The 20,208-nt window shown below is 39.3% G+C and overlaps 1 protein-coding gene across 6 annotated transcripts in view; it reads left to right on the top strand.

Annotated features, from left to right (window-relative positions):
• SPAG9 (sperm associated antigen 9) overlaps nucleotides 1-20,208 on the top strand; it is a 99,743-nt gene that overhangs the window by 43,075 nt on the left and 36,460 nt on the right. For all 6 annotated transcript variants that reach the window (XM_044982687.1, XM_044982684.1, XM_044982685.1 and 3 more), the window contains 4 exons: nucleotides 3,741-3,894; nucleotides 13,239-13,449; nucleotides 14,259-14,358; nucleotides 16,788-16,909. In XM_044982687.1, the coding sequence (XP_044838622.1) occupies nucleotides 3,741-3,894; nucleotides 13,239-13,449; nucleotides 14,259-14,358; nucleotides 16,788-16,909 (587 nt within the window). The remainder of the gene's footprint in view (nucleotides 1-3,740; nucleotides 3,895-13,238; nucleotides 13,450-14,258; nucleotides 14,359-16,787; nucleotides 16,910-20,208) is intronic.

Genomic DNA, 20,208 nt, shown 5'->3' with positions numbered 1-20,208 from the left:
CACATGGCCTGGGTTTGGTCTCTAGCCTTCAGTGGGTTTTTTTATTTTTTTTATTTCTCTTTTGTGACAAATAGGGTAATATATTACTATAGAATAATCAATTACTAAGGCATTATACTTTAAAAGTAAAGCATAATACTTTACTTTTGTAGGTTTAAAAAGTCTGAACTCTAACACTTTACATTAATGCTATCAGCTAGATAAAGAAATAATCTTCTAGTAGCATGTCATCACTTTCAAGTTAATATTTATATTTCAAGTCTTTCTCAGAAACTGTGCTGTCTTTTTAGTAGAGCCTTTTGGTTAACTTTTAGAACTATTTTAATATGTAAATAAGCCAGTCTTTTTAAAGGCTGTGGTTGTTGATTTTTGTTAGCTACTGTGAAGAAAAAAATTGTAGAAAATTGTTATTGATCAAGCATTATGGTCTGAATATATAATATATTAACTTGAATAGTTATGTAATCAAAAAGAGATAATGTAGAGTGGCTGCAAAAATACTTAGTAAAGCTATAATATTTCAGTAAGCCACTGTTTAAAGAAATAAAGACTAAATAAATCCTTTTATTGTTGTTTAGGAAGTAAATTATAATGCCATTTTGCTGAATTAAAGTCAGACATCTTTCCAGATATTTCTTGGAAACTGAAAGGGGGACTCTTCCCCCATCCCACAAACAAATAAATTTATACCCTATTTTTAGTGGGAGAAGATCTTGCTTGTCAGAAGGGAAGACAGAGAGACCCCCTTACAACTTAATGACCTCTCCCTTGCATGTATTTTGATTTTGATGTCGTACATATAAGACACCTATCTATTTACTATATGTGACTATAATTTAAAAAATGACAGTCCAGCTAATTCTCCCCCAACAAAGTGAGCCCAACCCAAGAAAGAATTCTTCTTTGAGGATTCCCCATCTCCTTTCTTAGTCCATAATCCTCTCCCCCATTAAACTCCTCTCCTTAAAAGCCTGTATAGAAGGTTTTGCAGCATACCCTGAAGATAAACAGATCTGGGCTTCTTTGTACCATTGGTGCAGAAGGTGATTTCCAAAGCTAAGGGCCTCTCTCAGAGCATGCTTTAATGTGAGCTCTCTTTTAAACTGAAAGGGGTCCAACTGGATTTTTGGCACTGATTTGTTTTTTCCCAGAAAATCAATACTTGAAATGAAAACTGTGTGTGTATCTTCCCCCCCCCCCCCCACGTATTAGAAATGTGGGAATTCTAAACAAAGGAAGTACTTGAATAGATTCCAAGGACACCTGCTGTTGTAGAAAAAACTTCTGTTTAGTTCTGCAACTATTTAGTAAGGTTTTTTCTTCAAAGTTGTTACTGTTCCAGCATAACCCGACCATTTCAATACTTTTTATCTATGTGGCCTTGATTGCTTTTGCTTTTTTCATTTGCTTCACATTATCTATGCTTAACTGTATTTATGCTGACTGAATGTCCAGCTGTCTTTCTGTATTGGTTAAGAGCCTACCCAGAGATCTCCTGTGTGTGCTAGTTTCCTAGTGCAGAATCTTTGGTATTGATTTTTTTACAGCGTATTTAGTCATACAGACAGTATCTTGTACGTCATGGTCCTTCCTATATTGGTACTCACAAGGGGCTTGCTCAGGCATTTTCCTTAACTTCCTAAAAGTTTTTAATCTCTTGAGAAAATTGTCCAGACATAGTGAATGTTCTCAAAAGGACCTATTGCTTCCTGGGCCCCAAGTACAAGCACTTCTTGACTATCTTTACTTTAGGTTTTTTTGCCCCCTTTGCATAGGAGCATGGACCTTCCCTTGGCTACGTTTAGTGTTTCAACACAGGTCTTGCTAGCAGACTGTGAAGTTGTCCTGGCTAATGTAGATAGGGCCCTAACCATTTTACAAGTCAATACTATAGACTTAAGTCTCCATAATCACTCTGAAAACAGTTACTCTGGTTTTCTCATTGAGAGGTGCCCACTAGTTTATGGACTATACTTTTACCTGCTTTGTATTGCAAAGCTCAATTTTCTGCGGTCATTGTGTACTCTCTACCTCTTACCTTTGGTAAACTTATCTCTAACTTTAACAGCTTTACTTTTGGCAGTGGTGCTTAACTGCACATATTTCTTTTTGGATCATGCTGTTTTGACCAAGCAAACGTTTTGCTTCATCTTAACTTTCTTCAGTTAAGTGTCAGACACTGACGTTCTGTTTTACAGAGCTGGCCACATCATTCTGCAGATTTTCTAAACAACATTTTTCTCTCTCACCAGATGTAATCTGGCTTTATTCATTGTGATCACACCACTGGACACAGTATCAGTCCTGGGATTTTGGGAAGGCTCTTCAAGATGAGTCTTTGGGGTCTCCTAAACTGTGTCTTCTCCATGAAGAGGAGGGTGAAATCTTTTGGCTTTCACTAGTCTTCTCTGCTGTAAAGTAATGTTTAGGTTTTGGTGCTGTGTTCCCATACACAGGTGCCAACACTTCAAAATACTTCAAGGGACCATTATCCAAATAGTTCAAGGATCTTGGGAGAGATAGGACCCACTTCATGCCAGTCTGTGGAATTGTGTGTGCTTTCTGGTGTATTTTAGATTACTTTTGATTGTTTTATCTAGTTTAACAGCTGAATATAGAATAGCAGCTATGGTAATATGACAGGTAATATGAGGATTAAAACCTTCCACGAACATGCTCCCGCGCCCCTGACAGACCTCTCTGCTACCAGCTTTCTCAATGCCCTATGTAATATTGGTACTGTTGATGATTTAAAAAAAAAAAAGCCAATTCTGTAACTTCTGTCATCTCAGTCTCTGTATTAAAAAGGCTATCTAAATTCATATCTCAACTTAGGCTTCCTACCAACTCATATTTGTTAATTTGGGAACTGTAATGATCTAAGCACACCAAGATTGAAAACTCTTCAGTGATATCAGCATAAGATTTGAGTGTTTAACTGGGAAAGTGGTTTTGTATAGTTTCTCTCCTACAAACTAAGCTGTAAGCTTCATTTTAGTCCATTCCAAAAATAGTCCCCTAATTTTCAGAGCCTCCAGTTCTGATAACAGGTCTTTCTGTTCACACCCAAACATATAGCTAAGCAGAGTACAAACTGTGCTCTTTAGATGTACAAACTGTACTTGTAAATGTGAAATGCTTTTAAGAGTAGATATGAGTTAGACTTCAAGGTAAGGAGTTTTTTTGCTTGAAGTGGATGGGAAAGTTGAAAATATGTCTGGATTTAGTAGTTGATCATTACAGAAGTTGTGGTGCTGTACAACAGTTGAGCAAATGAGAAACGCATTTTCAAAAGTAGCTTCTGAATGCAATTGGATTGCTAGTGCTTCATCTGAATTAACGAAAAAAATTAGACTTGCTTTTAAAACATTGATTCTGATGTTCATGGTCCAACAATTATTTAATATTAAAATTTTTAATCTTCTCCACCTGGAATGGCTATGGGATGTCCAGCATAAATGCTGCACAAAGTTGTTCAAAACTGGAATCTGTTAAATCAGTCTAAAGTACTCAAACTTTTGGAATATATAAGCAGAATCTGAGGAATTACTAAATAAAATAATGCAAACTGTGTATACTTGGCAGGTGTGTATAATGAGAAATACAGTATGCATGATTGAATCTAAATTCTGTTTCCTTGCCATATCCAGAAGCAGGTATAGCATAGGCAGTGAGTGTGTGTGAAATTGAAGCTCATGAAATTTGGTTTTGTTTTGTTTTTTGTTGTTTTTTCCAAACAGAAAAGAGCGTCCTATATCACTGGGCATCTTCCCATTACCTCCAGGAGATGCACTGCTTACACCTGAGACTCAAAGAGAAGGCGGGGAAACACCTGGGTCAGAGCACTGGAAATTCCATGAGCTAAGCCAGCCACGCTCCCACACCAGCCTAAAGGTGAGCTATTGGTTTTCAGGTTGGTTTTGCATATTATGGATTCAGTACATTGTCGGTGATAACTACATTACCAGAAAGGCTGAACTGTCATCCTCTGGTTATATAAACTCGTCAGTGCGTCAGTTATTGCATGTGATTTTGAGTGAGTCTCGAAAAGAACTTTGTGTGCTCAGTGAATGGGGATTTGGGCTGCACTTCCAACATGGGGTGGGAATGTAGGATCTGTCTCCTGCTATTTCAGAGGTAAAAAATATTAAGGCCTACAATTCCAGTATTTACAGACTGGATAGACAGTATAAACCAGGGGTCTCAAACTCCCAGCCCGTGGGGCTCCAGCAGTTTTGGCGCCGGGTCTCTCCCTTGGCCCCACCTGCTGCCCCCGGGCACTCTCCCCTCAGGGGCCCCGGCAGCGCAGCAGAGCTGAGTGGCGTCTGCCTGCTCGCTCCAGTGGCTGACGGCCCCTTCTTGTGGCCCAGGGGTGGGGCAGGGCGGGGCCGTGCCTCTGTGTGCTGCCCCTGCCCTGAGCATCCCTGAGGCCAGTGGGACACTGCGGGTGTGGTGCCTGGGGGCAGAAATGCGTGGAGGCCCCCTGCCCCGCTTTGGAGCACCAGGTAAGCACCACACCCCCAAACTCCATTCCAGAGCCTGCACTGCCTTCCCGCACACCCCCTCCTGCCCCCAAACTCCCTCCCAGAGCTCAACCTCTCACCCCTTCTGAACCCAAACTCCCTCCCAGAACCTGCGCCCCAATCCCCTACCTGGTGGAGGGTGGAGTTCGGCCGGGGCGGGGGGAAGGGCAGGTTCTGGGCGGCATGAGTGACATTAGCCCGCTGGGGGGACTTGAGGGCTGGCACTGGCCTTAAGGTAAATTGAGTTTGAGACCCCTGGTATAAACAATTTTGGGAATTTAATGTTCTGTGGGATGAAAGACTTTGAGTATTCAAGTACTGTGACATACATATGTGTATATTTGTATATAAAATTTGTGTAATTCTAGTGCTCGTAGTTTAAAATTAAAATATTAAATCAGTAATATTCAGTGGTGTGTCTCAGAGGAGGAAAATAGTTCTAACTTTAATATGAGATTCCTGAAACGTGTTTTATATATATTTAAAAATACCAAATGAATTTGAGGTGTTCTCCACTTGAACTGTTTCTTAAATATAATCCCGCACTCGCTGCCATAAAAAGATGAAGGAACATCTGAATGGCCTTTCCCTGTTTAGATGTCTTTTGGGAAGACTAAAACTATATAATAATTTTTTGGAGCATTCAAAAGGACTTTGATATCAAAGCTCTATAGAACTAATAAGCTTTCTGCCTCACATACAATTTGGAAAGAGTCTGATTTTACAGCTGCTTTTTGTCAAGATACCATCTGATTACAGCATTTCAGAAGGAAGAAGAAATCTGATTAATGGAATGACAGAGGTTGTCCTCTTTAACTCTGTTACTCAGTATTTAACTTTTGGGCTTTTTATTGAAATGGCTGAAGACCGTAATTGTTAGTGCCTGAAGATGAGGATCGTAAATCCTGTGGGATTGTCTAAACTATAGCATACTTCATGATCCTGATGCATACAAAAACTGAAAAAGGATCAGAAGACCCTGTGAAAGCTTTCTGTCCTTCTGCAATCCATGAACAGAAATACTGTGGTTTTCAACCTTTCCAGGCTACTGTACACTTTTCAGGAGTCAGATTTGTCTCGTGTACCCCTAGGTAATCCTCTGTATTCATATTGCCCCATGGCAATTTCAGTAATTCAGAAATTGACAGGCTGTCGGAGGAGTTACTTTGCTGAAATACAGGTTAGAGCCATGTGATTTAAGAGTGGGTGGAGTTGAGTTATAAAGAGAAGTTTTCTGATCTCATTCTATCCCCTCCAGAAAACAATACCTGTCACTTCATATTGTCAAATTATATTTCTTGGCATTAGTCCTTTAAAAAATATTACCGGTAACTTGTACACACTTAAAAATGGCTACCTTGCATGCACAATTTTGCTGCTCTATATATACACATCTCTGTCTAGTTACAAGACTAAGTGCCTTAGGGCAGGGACCATATCTGAAAGTTAGATATTATTATTTATCTTACACAGTACCAAGCACAGTGCCTGTATTTAATAAATGATCCTGTGGAATGGCGTGATACACTGCAGTCACTATTGAGAGTTGAATATTTATTTCTCTATTATAGTTTTAAACATGATGTATCTTGCCAGTGTCTTGTACTACTGCTTTCAGATACCTGCATTTTTATTCATGCAGTAGTATTTGAAGGATGCAGAATGGTACATCTAAAAACATCTCCGTATAGGTGCCCAGGAGCAACACAGACCAGAATTTATCTGGATATTCTGGAACTTTGTACAGTAAGGACAATATTGGGTGCCATTGGAAGACAAGATGCAGTTGTGTATTGCTTTCTTCTATCCCTACTCTGATTGCATTGCATACAAACCACTATTTAGTTCTCTACAAACGTAGTGACCTAATTTTAAATACACAACTTAGTTCCATGAAAAAAGTCTTTAGGAAACATTGCTTACAAAATACAACTTGATGATTATTTCAAATTTTTAAAATATTTGGGGAAAATATTTAGACTCACTCCTGTTTAATGGAATTACATTTAACTCTCATTTCCGGAGCATATATTGCTATGAGTTGAATCTACTGATAAATCCAGTTTCCAAATGAAAGGGAAGAAATTAAGTAGTTACAGCAAAACAATTGAATTATATGGAAACCCTTGGTTAATCCCTTATTTTTGGAAACAATTGATTCAAAATCAGTTGAGACCCTTTTTCTTCACAACCACTTTCTGTTGGGCAATCAAGCCATTTGTTTGGGGCTTTTTGTGTGCTAAAGTCAATGGTCAGTGTGTGCTGCATTCTTCAGTGGATGCACTCAGAATACAGAGTTGGAGAAATGTTTGAACAGAGCCAACATTCATGTTGAGGTTTTATTCCGTGTGGGTGAGCTCTGAATTCACTTGGTAAGAGTACAATTTCCTCCCTTCATTACTTGTTTTGTTAAAATATGAATCATTATCCAGTTGTTTAACCTTAAAAAAACAAAAAAAACAAAAAAAAAACCTACTACAAGTTAACATTCAAAAGGTGGCTTATAATATTTAATCATGTAGCCTTTTTAGAAAATGGACTTCAATTGTTTGCCATAATTCCTTAATGTTGGGCTTCATGACTTCCTGAGTATCTTTGGGGGGAACATACATATTCTTGGAATCCATCAGAGATGTCCAATGGTCAGGTGTTACACATGCTGTGTTATAGTCTCCAATTTGACTCTCTATGAGATTAACAAATATTCACTCTTCCCATCTTGGTCACCTTTAAATTTGTGATGAAGGATATTGGTATGTGGAGACAATGCAAGCAATTGCGACACTTCCAAACAATTGGAGACTTCATTAACAGCAAGTTGTTTCAGATGTTCAGAATTTGGTATTGCATATGTAACCCAGTACAGTGAACTCTTAGTATTTAGTAAAGAATATGGTAAGATGAGGCTTGATGTCATTGATGGGGCAGGACCTAAAAGTGCTAAATTAATCATAAGGGCTTGAAAAATTCATATGACTAGGAACTTGATCTGGGGTAAATACCATTAATTTATGCATTTACAGTAAGATTTGCTTTTCACTTATGATTGCAGAGAACCCCTTCCAAACAATAGGTTACAAACTAGTTGTTGCCTGTCTAAATCCTTAGATAGCACCAGCATTTTTGCTGCTGGTAGAGCTCAACCACAGAGTGAAATTAACAAGCCTCTAGTAAACTTTACTGCTGCTATTAAGGACACTGTGGATTAGGTCAGTTTCTTGCTGCTGGCTGGGAGACAGCTGTAAGCAGCAGCAGAGGCAGGTTAAAGGAGAGCTTTATAAAAAGGTTGTTATAGGGTCAGCTCAGTAGAGGATGTCCTCCCTTTGCAGTAGTCTAGAGGTTCTGGATTAGGAGTGGGGAAACAGAGCTCCCTCTTAAACCGCTGGCTGCTGGAAGGTAGGAAGGCTTCAGATTTCACACTTATTAAATGGCGGCCATAAAGGATGGAGCCTCTGAGCAGGATCCAAGGAGCACAAAGCACAAACTGGTGGGGAGGTTGGCTTCCTAGCTGGATGTTGCCTCTAGACAATGAGGCCCTTCGTCTTATTAAATGATCTAATTTAGACTTCTGGTTATTTTCAAGCCCTGTGTATGAAGGGATGGATGATCAGCAAGGCTGGGTGTGGTGTGTTTCTGTGGGTGATGGTTGGTGCCAGAGAGAGTGGAGGGATAAATTAAGATCCAAAGTCAGCATTTTTGGAGGAGCGGGAGGGAAATGGGATGGAAAATAAAGGAGACATAGCAGAAAGCAGTGTTGGGAAAGCAAAAGGGATATATGCGGAAGAGAAGTAGAAATAACACATGGAAAATGCAGGAGCAGGTTTAGGCTGTAGTGAGGAAGTGGGAGTGAAGGAAATACGGTAAAACAAAATTGAGAGGCATAGTAAGTTACATACAGAATATATTATGTTCCTATTTAACGTATACTACACAAATGCAGAATATCTTATTGAATACACAATCGTTTATTGCTTTTAACTGTGGATGGGGGAGGAGGGATTGGGTTTCAGAACATGGCAGTACAGGTATATTTCACCTTGAATAGTGGTTTTGGTCCCCAGGCTAATAAATGCTGGATAATTTTTAAAGCCTTGTTACTCATGTGAAAAACTCTGTATTCGGGGGTCTGCTGTTCTGAAAGCTGTGTAACCATTCTGGTTCTTGAATATTTTTCTCAAGAGTCGAATTTAAAGGATGAGAGGGAGCCCAGAATAATATTTACACAGTAGATTCCAAATAAAACATGTAAATTTCATAAGTAAACTGAAATATGTGGAAGAGAGGTGTTTGTTGCCTTCATGTTTGAGATGTATTGAGTTAGACTAATCTGCATGCACACCTGAAGGTGTACAACTGAGAGTATATTTGTTATACAGTACCCATCATTTGTGTTTGAAAGATTGAATGAGCAGCATCCAGGTGTAGGCCCTAAGCCCAAATACCTGTGAGCCCAACGATCCTCAGTATGCAAAGTCCTGTATACACTTTAGTATGTGAATGTTTACAATAGTCCAGTCTAAACTGAGGCTAAAACTGTTCCCTGAACCTGATCAAGCAAGCAAACTTGTGGCAGGAACAAACAAGATAGTGTGTTAAAACTATTTTCTAGACTAGTTAGGGATCTAGAAAGCACCTTTTAAACATAGTGGACAGACAAATTATTAATTTGAACCCATTCAGGGTTAGTCTATATGTACGTGTAAATTGACTTGTGGGTATTGTGACACAGTAGACCTCCAGCTATGCCACTTTGTTCCAACTCAGCTGTAACAAAGTTAAAATGACAAATTTAAAAAGGAAATTTTTAACACAACACGGTCTTTGGAACTCATTGCCACAAGAAATGGTGGCAAAGAACAATTAAAATATGGTTAATGAAACTATCTGTAATTACATTAGATACTTAAATATTATAGGGATATTTATCTTCTTGCTTCAGGACACAAGCTAGTCACTGACTGCCTGGAGTTAGGAGGAAATATTTTCCTGGTGTGTGATACTGCATTAATTGCCCATTGTGGAGAACTTGTCTTTCTCCGAAGTATCTGGTACTTGCAACAGTGCGAGATGGAATAGTAGAATAGATTTGACCATTTGTCTAATTTGGTGCAATATGGCAATTATCTTCCTGGATCCCAGTGACTGTTTCATAAAAAACTGGGAAGATCAGTTGTGATAGAGAGGCACACCTGACATGGAAGATGGCAGCCTTGTGCAGTTAGTTATTTTAAATTCAGTGTTAAATTGCTTTTTTCAAAGCCATCTCCATATTTATATCAAAATTGTGTGGTTCACTAGGGTTTACCTTTAGTTGATGTCTTCAGGGGTGATGGGGATAGTAGGTACTTTATATTATAATTCTCAGGGAACATGTGCATAGGTACATAGGTATGAAAGTATATATTTTAAACATATTCAGTGCAATCCCCCTCACACCATTTGTAGCCCACTTTTCTTAGATTGTCATCTTTTTTACCAGAGACTGTTTTCATATGTATTGTTACAATGCTTAGCAAAATGGAGCCCCAATCCTGGTCAGAGCTTTTTGGTGCAGCTGTAATAAAAATCTGTAAGGATAAGAAGATCTGGATTCATAATTTAACTATTAGCTGGTGTGAACCAAAATGTACTTTAAAAGAAAGAGGCAGTTGTTGATCACCTAGTTAACTTCTTGGAGACTACAAAGAATTACAGTTGAGTCCATGTCTGAAGGAAAATCAAACATTTCAGCAGTCTGAATATACCAAGGGTTTTCAGCTACATTTGAAGTATCACCTCTTATTTGTATATATTACACTTTTTTGTGCAATGACCTTATTTCTATTACATATCTTTTTTTAATTTTGAATAATTCTGCATATGAATAGTCAATATATTAAACCAGTTTCCTCTTCAGCTTGTTACTTCATATATTGTAGTGACAACAGAGTAAAATTCAGAATAAATGTCTGAACGCTCTAATAGTAATGTATTTCAGCAGTAAATTCACATGCAGTCAGTTATTCTGAATAGAAAGTGAATTGGATTGGCATACCAAACAATGGATGATGTTACAGGAAGTATTGGTACAGAAAACTAAATGGTGAAGGGAAGAATGCTCAGGATTTTTGAGGTTACAACACTGTTTATTGTTGGTTTGCATTAAAACCTCCTCACCATCCCGCCTCCATCCCTCCCAAGGTCTTTTTTCAAAATGCAGCTACATGTTCTGCTTGCTATCCTATTTGGTGTTCTGTCTTGTAACTAGTGAGTAAGAGATTAAACAAAACAAAAAAACACCAGTTTAAATTTCCTATACATGTACAATGCCCATCTACTTTTTAGAGGCAATACAGATTTTTTTTGAAGGTTGTGCAGTCTGTATAATTTAATGTTCAAAAGCTAGCAACATTTTCCCCTGTTTTTGTAATTTCCCTTAAGTATGTAAACTGGTTAAGTGACATATTGAGCACTGCCTAGATTCTGGTATCATTGAAAAATACTGTATCCGAAGTGTGTAATATTTTGTTTTTTAAAAGTGCTGCTTTGACTGTCTTCCTCACCCTCAGTTCCCTCAACAATAAAATTCCGATGTAAGTGGCAATATTCACATTGTTTAGCTTCTCCCTATTGTAATAATAATTTAAAAATCTCATCTTGCAAGAAATTCTTAACATGAATGTGAAGACTGAAATCCTAATTAAACTTCCTTTGTGTGAAGAATGGGTGAAAACTATTTTTGGTAGTGCTGCAGATCCAGTTACATATGCCCATTTTTTATTTGCTTTTTAATTAAATGATCATTTAATATAATTCAATTCAGTTTCTCCTCAACGTGATCTTTTGTGCGTCATGAATTGTAAACTTTGTTTCAACCTCGACTTTGTTTTTGGTGTCTTGATCTAAAAGCATTTCCAAGATCAAATCTGTGTTGTGCTTTTAGGCATATTTCCTGATACTAAAATAGCTTGCTTGCAGCTATTTGATTCTTCCAATTTTGTTTCAGAAGGCCTTGGAAAGGTTAAACTGTATCAATGCTAGACTGTCCCAAGGTCCCTTTTGGCACTGTTTGGAGAAGTTAATTGCAACCCTCTTTGACTAAGTACCTCATTCTTGCCTCTCTCAGGTTAGAAGCTGGTTTATGCCTTGGACAAAAACCTAGCAAATATTCCCAATTCAAGTTGTCACATAAAGTTCCCCATAGCTTGAATAAAAGCAAATATTCTTGGCCTAATATAGAAAATGATATAAAGCAAGTTGGCTAAATGGAGTGCCTCATCTCTGGCTACAGATCCTAGGTACAAGATACTGTTGTAGAAAACTGAACACTTAATCTGTTTGGTGACTCGACTCAGTCTGGGTGCCTATCTATCTGTTCAGAATTTGTATGTCTAGAAGGCAGTCTCCGAAGAGTGTCTGCCCTGAGAATTAATGGGAAATTAGCAGGGGAATGATAGTGTATTCTAGTGATGGATAACCTTACCATTGTTGTGTAGGGCTGCTCTGGACAGGGAGCTCCATAAGTGCTAGTTATTCTTAGCACTGGTAGAGCTGCACTGGAGTTGTAACAGTGGGAGGTTTCCGCAAAGTTCAGTGTAGACAAGGCTTCAACATGTCTTTTTTCATTAGGGGAAGTCCTATAAGTAGTCCTTTTTACTCTGCTAGGTAGGATTTAGCCACCTTAATACACCACTATGTGGGGACTTATTTCTATTATTGCATTTTCATTTACCAATTGATTGATTCCATGCAACCAACTTGATCAGCTTAAGCAGCAAAGAATCCTGTGGCACCTTATAGACTAACAGACGTTTTGCAGCATGAGCTTTCGTGGGTGAATACCCACTTCTTCGGATGCAAGTGGTGGAAATTTCCAGGGGCAGGTTTATATATGCAAGCAAGAAGCAAGCTAGAGATAACGAGGTTAGTTCAATCAGGGAGGATGAGGCCCTGTTCTAGCAGTTGAGTGAAAACCAAGAGAGGAGAAACTGGTTCTGTAGTTGGCAAGCCATTCACAGTCTTTGTTTAATCCTGAGCTGATGGTGTCAAATTTGCAGATGAACTGGAGCTCAGCAGTTACTCTTTGAAGTCTGGTCCTGAAGTTTTTTTGCTGCAGGACGGCCACCTTTGCAAAGCTCATGCTGCAAAACGTCTGTTAGTCTATAAGGTGCCACAGGATTCTTTGCTGCTTTTACAGATCCAGACTAACACGGCTATCCCTCTGATACTTGATCAGTTTAGTTTTCATAGCAAACTGATTTCCGTTCCTTAGACATATTAATATTATTTTTTGTCTGTCTTAATGTTCTCAGTGAACAGTAGTGTAAATTAGGGTGTTATCCATTTTTTTCCAATGCTTTTTCTTGAAGTGGTACACCCAGTTTGTTGCCTAAGGAGGCTCAAATAAAGTTCCATTCATACTGCTGATAGTCTTTGATAGCTTTTGGAGACACTTTCTTGACCATGCAAGCCAAGTTGTTTTTAGCGTTCTACTTGTTAAAGCGTGCATACCATAAACCTAAATATTAAAATCACGGAGATGTATCTAATGGTTCCAATTCATATGACAGTCTGCATATTCTACCACATCTAAATTATTGGTTTAACTTGAATGGAATTAACATAGTGAGCATGGGAAGTAAGTTCATGCACTAATGCTTTTTCTTCATTTGGAATCCTTCTTGTGTAAACTAATGCCTGTGACAATTGTGTAAACAATAAAACTTTCAATTTTAGGATGAACTTTCTGATGTTAGTCAAGCAGGCTCAAAATCTACTACCCCAGCATCAACAGCTGCTTCAGATGTGCCTGGGTTATCTGCCGAAACGCCCCTGAAAGAGGATAATGAAGGGCTTGCAAAGAGTGCAGATGCACTGAACAAGAAATCAGATGTAAGCAAGCACATTGAAGTGCAGGTAGCTCAAGAAACAAGAACTGTGTCCATCGGTAAGCTGCTGTAACAGTTCAGCATGTGATATGCTTGATACGCAATTCAGTTCAATGCAGTGCAATACAAAGTCAGTCACTGATCCCTGGAGGGAAAGAAGTATGTGTGTTTGGGAGTGCAGAGTACTGGTGATGTTGAAATGAGGGTCACTATTTACCTCTTGGGCTGTTCACACCTTATTTTCCATGGAATGTGAAGTATATCTATGTATTACCTACATTCCAGGGTTATTTAAAAAAACTAGAAAGAGACTAAATGAGCTAATTCCACCTCCCTTCATGATTTTCCCTTACAATATAGTTTGACTGCTTTGTTCTGTCTGGTTTTAAATATTTGAGGTAATGGGTCTTCCACCACTTTCTCTGGGAGACTATTGCATGGTTTAAGGCCTTGTCTTTACAACATTAATCTTTACCTATTGCTAATGAGAGTTGTAGCCGAACTAGTGCTCAACCTGTTTTATCAGCAAGCAGAGCCAAGTAGTGTGTATTTGGCACCATTTCAGAAAGAACCTGAGATCTGGGCATTGTAAAATTGAAGTTTAAATTAAAGTTAAATAGAATTGGTTCATTAGTCCTTCTATTTTAATGAATGACATCACTTTTTAAACTTGTGAGGCTGATATAGAATTACCACTATATGAACTCAAATTCTGTACAATTCAGAGGCTTTGCCATAATATATGAAATTTGTCAGGAGGACCCTTGCATGTGACTCTCTTTAAACCAATAACATACAGAGATTTTCTTGTATGTGACTATTCAATGTGGTTAATGGATATATATTACTTCCCCACCTCCACCCCCAGGTGCTAATGAAAATGAAGAAAAATCTGAAGTTCAGGCAATCATTGAGTCCACTCCGGAGCTGGATATGGATAAAGACCTCAGTGGATATAAAGGTTCAAGGTAAATTGCTTACTGTGACTTGAGTACACAGATTAGGATTTCAAAAGGTACTGCAGTTACTCCATTTTGAATTTGCATGACTTGTTTGGAGTTTTAACCGTTTAAGAGCACATGTTGCTTAATGAGTTCCCATGACCTGTGTTTCTTCCCTGAAGAATTCTTGTAACAGCAAGTTTTGTTTTTATTGCTACATTTGAAGTACAAATGTACAAGATGCTGTATATTGTGATGAACTCAGGACACCTAAATGCAGTTTTCCCATTCCCAGCTAAGAGTATGTGCAAAAGAGGGCTCTTATCTTTTTAAAAGAAGGGCTCAGGATACTGGCTCATTCTAAGTTGGATTCTTGTAGTTTTTTTCACCCACCCCTTTAAAATTCTGTCTATCCCCTTATGTTGCAGTATCATCACAGCATTTATCTTTCAGAGTCATAAGAATGGTCATACTGGGTCAGACCAATGGTACATCTAGTGCAGTAATCCTGTTGGACAGTGGCCAGTGTCAGATGCATCAAATGGAATAAATAGAACAGGGCAATCTTGAGTGATCTCTCCCCTGTCGTCCAGTCCCAGCTTCTGGCATTTGGAGATTTACGGACACCTAGAGCAGTGATTTTCAAAGTTCAGGCATGTAGGGCACTGGGCTGCCTTTGTCAGCACCCAGGGACTCTAGCGGCTCTGGTCAGCACTGCTGACCAGGCCATTAAAAGTCCCGTCAGTGGTGTTGCCCAGCTAAGGCAGGCTAATGCCTACCTGTTCCGACACCGCCCTATGCCCTGGAAGCGGCCAGCACCGGGTCCAACGTCTAGGCAGTGGGGCCACAGGGCTCCACACACTGCCACCACCCCAAGCACCGGCTCTGCACTGGGAACCAGCCAATGGGAGCTGGGGCAAGCGGTGCTGCGGATGAGAGCCACGTGTGCGCGCCTCCGCCTATGAGCTGGACCTGCTGCTGGCCGCTTCTGGGGCACAGCACGGTCTGCAGTGCCAGGACAGGCAGGAAGCTGCCTTTGCACCCCCACTGCACTGCTGACTGGGAGCTGCCAGAGGTAAGTCCACGCCCTGAGCCCCCCGAACTTGGAGCCCCTCCTGCACTCCCACCCCAGAGCCCTGACCCCCTCCTTTACCCCTGCCCCAGCCCTGAGCCCTCCCAAACTCGGAGCCCCTCCTTCACCCCAAACCCCTCCTCCTCAGCTCAATTGGGTTGTGGGCATCAACAATTTTATTCAACTGGGTCCCCAGAAAAGAAGTTGGAAAACCACTGACCTAGAGGATGGGGTAGTGTCTAATGTCATTCAGAGCTTGCTGCCGGAGATGTTAGCAAATTCAGATGCACTCCATACTCGCATTACTGCAACACACTCCTGTTTTTGAGACCTCAGTCCCTTGCTGTATAAGAGGATGGAGGGTAAAAATTTCAAGAGCATGTTAAGCCCCATTGCAAGTGAGTGGGCACTTAGGAGCCCAAGTGCTTCAGTCACTTTTGAAAATGACAATGAGGGCTTGTGGATATGCAGAGTTGCTGCACATCAAGGCAGGGCGTGAATGTATAGTGTGCTAGTCTGCTGTGTATTAACTCTTTTTGTGTGGATCCTGCTGTCATGCACTAAAAGTTCCATAGTGTGTTTACTTCAGAGAGTACTAAGTCTGTGTGGACAAGCTCTTAGGCACTGCAAAGGGGTTTGCTCACTGCAAGAGCACTTCCTTGTGGTCAAGTGTAGTGCAGCGACTGTTTCCTCCTATGGTACCACCTGCTGAGGTTGCTCTGTCGCTGCTGTTGTCTCTCTTCTTGCAGCTTGGCCCTCTAGCCAGGTCAGGCTTTAGTCCACCACTTCCAAGGTAACCGTCTCCAGCCCAGCTATGGTCTAGTGACCTTACAGCAGGTCTTCTGTCTGTCTCTGGGCTCCATGGTTCTTACGTCCCTTATCTCTGGGGGTTTCACACTACCGTCCTTGGTGGCTGGTAGGGGAATGCAGGCCCTCTCTCTACTCTTGGTTGTAGTCCAGGGACCCTGTAGCTGGCAGCGAAGGTCTATTCCCTCAGACTCCTTGCTGCCTCCCTGGGCTGCTTTCTAGGGGATAGAAAAGGCAGGGAGTGACTGCAGACTCTATCCCTGCAGCCCATTTTCTGCTACAAACTTCCTGGCTTTCTGTCTCTCCCAGGTGCTGCCATGTATATTAGTGGCCTCTCTGGCTCACATTAACCCCTTCAGGGCATGTGTGGGGTACACTCTTTCAACATAGGTACTTAAGAAATGTCCAGCAAGGTTTTCAGTTCATTTCTATGTTAATGAATGAGCTATAAGCCAAACCATAGAGCAGCTGTCTAAAGTCACATTTTTCCTTTTGCTGTACAACTGTGTGAAATGTTTGAATGATAGTTCGTTCCATTTTCTGACTTTTTAAAAAAAAATTCAATTCTGTTGCTTAGCACACCTACCAAAGGTATAGAGAACAAAGCATTTGATCGTAACACAGAATCTCTCTTCGAAGAGCTGTCTTCTGCTGGCTCTGGCCTAATTGGAGATGTGGATGAAGGAGCAGATTTATTGGGTAAGACAAGTTAGCTGAAGAAATTATTATGCTAGTGTATTTATAGCCTGTTTCTGGTAATTGCAGCTCCCTTTAAATATATTTCCTGAAATATACACCAAGATTCATTGTATTAAGCTCCTATTTCAGTGGCCTTGAAAGGGTTCAGTTAAGTTGGTGGAATAAATGTGTGTGCTACTTCATGGTTAGGTTTCTTTCAGTGTGAAATTTCTTCTTGTTCAAGTGACTTTTGTCAGTATCAAGAAAGGAACAAGAACACTGGAATCAGTCTGTCCACGTTTTGCGAAACCTCTACTGCCCTATTCAGCTTCTGCTGTGATGCCTAAATTTTTTGTGGATTAATTTGGGTATTACTCAGTGGAGACAAAAAAAATATTTTCATTGAGGTCCTGAGTCAAGATTACAAATGCAATAGTAAACTTGGTGACTGTTCAAACCCTGATTCACTTCAGTTAGGATAATTCTTCTAGTTGCTGCTGCCTGAAGCTGAATAAGGCTCCATTTTCCTGTACAGATAAATGAAACCATCTCACAGTTCAGTGTGAATTTTCTGTGGTATAGCACACTTCTTTAAAATTCAGCCTTTCATCAATTCTTTAAAGTGCTTGGTATTTGAATTGCTCTGTATATGGTATGACACAGGAACGCGTCTAGTGCCTCATATATTAGGATATGTTTCTTACCAAGCAGTTTTTTCTCCGTTTTGGACAATCAAATTAACATTGCTTAAAACCTTTTGGGTAACAAATTGGGCCTCACCGTGCTTTTTATATTGCTCATATTTGGAATTTTGCCTCTGAGGGAGATTGTATATTGCTGTTACATTGTGAAATCAATTGGTGGTGTTTGAGAACCAAACAATTTAGAAATTCTTTAGCATCCCCGAGCGTTTAACAAAAAGCAACAACTCAGTAATGATATCTGTGCCATGAAATTTTTCCTGTGGCAAAACAACTGAGTCATATTTCAGCATCCATGCTTTATTTTATTGAATAGATGGCAGTAGACATTAGAGAACATATCTTAGGGCTTGTCTTAACTACCATGCTAAATCGGTACTGCTGCAGCGCGTCTGGTGAAGACATATTATGGTGACGGGAGAGCGCTCCCTTGTCAACGTAATTAATCCTGGTCAACGAGAGGCGGAAGCTATGTCAGCGGTAGAACGTCTCCTTCCGACATAGCGTGGTGTAGAGACCGTTTTAAGTCTATGTTGCATCACTCATACCCCCGAGCAACATAAATTACATCGATTTAAGCAGTAGTGTAGACAAGCCCTTAGAAGCAGCTAATTTTTGAGTCTGAAAATGGGCTGTGTAGAAAGCATAAATAGCAGTTTGACTCTCAAACGTCTTCTCTAAGGAGATGTGGTGTAGAATTTGCAGGGACCAAACATGTATTTTTGAAGTGTATTTCTAGTAATTCACATTATGCACTTTCCTGAGTATTTCTTGTTTAGTGGGGAAAACTGGATAGAGGGTTGCACTGGAACTGATTTTATTTTGAATAGGCAGCAGCAATGCAAGTTGTACCTATCGTTAGCTGCCATTGTCCCTATTCTGGAAAGACCACCACTAGGGGAGAAAATAGTTCTGTTCTTTTCCTCATACTCTAGACTTCTTTGCTGAGACCACAAGCAATGATGGTAACTGTTGTGGTGTTTTTTTATGTGGTCATCTCTTCCTAGTGTTGGTAGGCATCCATAACTCAGTTTACATGTCCTCATACAGTGGTGGTTTTTAGTTGCTACTGACATTCTGCATTCAAAAATGGGTTCTTGAGATGAAGTTTCATAGCCTATTAGCAGCAACTTTTAGTGCCTACTCCTACATAGTAGATCTTACAAAATAGTTATTTAAATCTATAAGACTTTTTTCCCCATATTGGGCACCCCATTTTCCTTGGGCAAAAATGAACACCCTTTTTTAGTCTTCCCATTATTTAGGCAAAGTTTATTTTGTTACTTCTATTTAGAGAACAATTCTTTTACTAAGTCTATTCCTATAATATATGTAATTAGGTTTCTCGTGTTATGTGGAAATGTGTTGACCTACTAACTTTGATATGATCATATTGATTTTCATTTATGTAGCATTACAGCACATGGATATTTGTGTGTCAGAATCATACATTTTCCTAATGTGCATCACACACAAGCCATATCTATTTACAGTGTATTGAGTATGCTTTTAGTGGATTATTCCATTCTAAATTAATGTTAGCATTGAATTTCTAGTTCTATAAAACCTAGTTAATTGGGATTCTCTAATCTGTTTTCTCTTGGGCTGCATACCCAGGGGAATATTCTGGTGTGTATGCTTTTAAATACTTTGAAAACTCTTGATTCTACAGTTAGGCGTTCTTGGCTGCTGCTTTCATATACTACATTAGCTGCATTGTTTCTGCTTAGAAACATTTTTTTGCCCTTGTCGTTTTGGCTTTCCAGCTGTGTTTTATCCACTTTTTTGACAATGTAGGGATCCCAACAGTTATTTGCTTTTAGTGCAAATCATCCTAGGTACGCTTGTAAAATAGCTTTTCATATATAATTCAGTTTATTTAAAAAAAAACAACAAGCAAAGCTATTCTAACAAGCAAAACCTCCTGATTGCAAACCTCTGTTTTCTATAGCTGTGATACCTTAACAATATACAAGTTATTTTAACTTACTACTTTCAATCTAAAGTCCAATGAGTTCTATAAGAGACCTGGTGTTTCTCTTTTAGGGGAATATGATACACTAATCATTCACAAGATTAAATAAATTTCAACTTCCATGCCTATTTTAACTGTTACTTTTTACTAATTAAGATTTGTTCATTTTTTAATTTTTTTTCCTTTCCAAATATTTTGGAAGATATTACTATGTTTAGGGAACTTGTTAAAACCAGATGTGCACACTGTTCTTACAATGAGGGTAATTCTTTAAGATTTTTTTATTTTGCTGTGTAATGCTAACCTCTAATTGGCATAATTGCTCCTATTATCAGTGTGTACATAATGCTGGGCTTGGTTGTCTTGAAAATAATCTGCTGAACAAGACTTACAACTATTATTGCTGTTTCATTATACATTTTAAAAACTAAATCAGTACTTAATTCTATAGTAGATTCTACTTAAAATATTCTTTAAGCATGCAGACAGTAATGTATAGGAACTTCCTAGAAATATGAATGAACCTTATGGATGCATAAAACAATTGAAAGCATTTAAACTCAAAACTTGGAATTGTTTTCAGAATCGAATATTTAATCTAAATTTTGCATTGATTGGTTTAGCATTTGTTCCAAATACACCTC

Source organism: Mauremys mutica, chromosome 12 (genome assembly GCF_020497125.1).
Source record: "Mauremys mutica isolate MM-2020 ecotype Southern chromosome 12, ASM2049712v1, whole genome shotgun sequence".
NCBI lineage: Eukaryota > Metazoa > Chordata > Testudines > Geoemydidae > Mauremys > Mauremys mutica.
The sequence above is the reverse complement of the archived record's forward strand: the minus strand, read 5'-3'. Positions and strand labels throughout refer to the sequence as shown.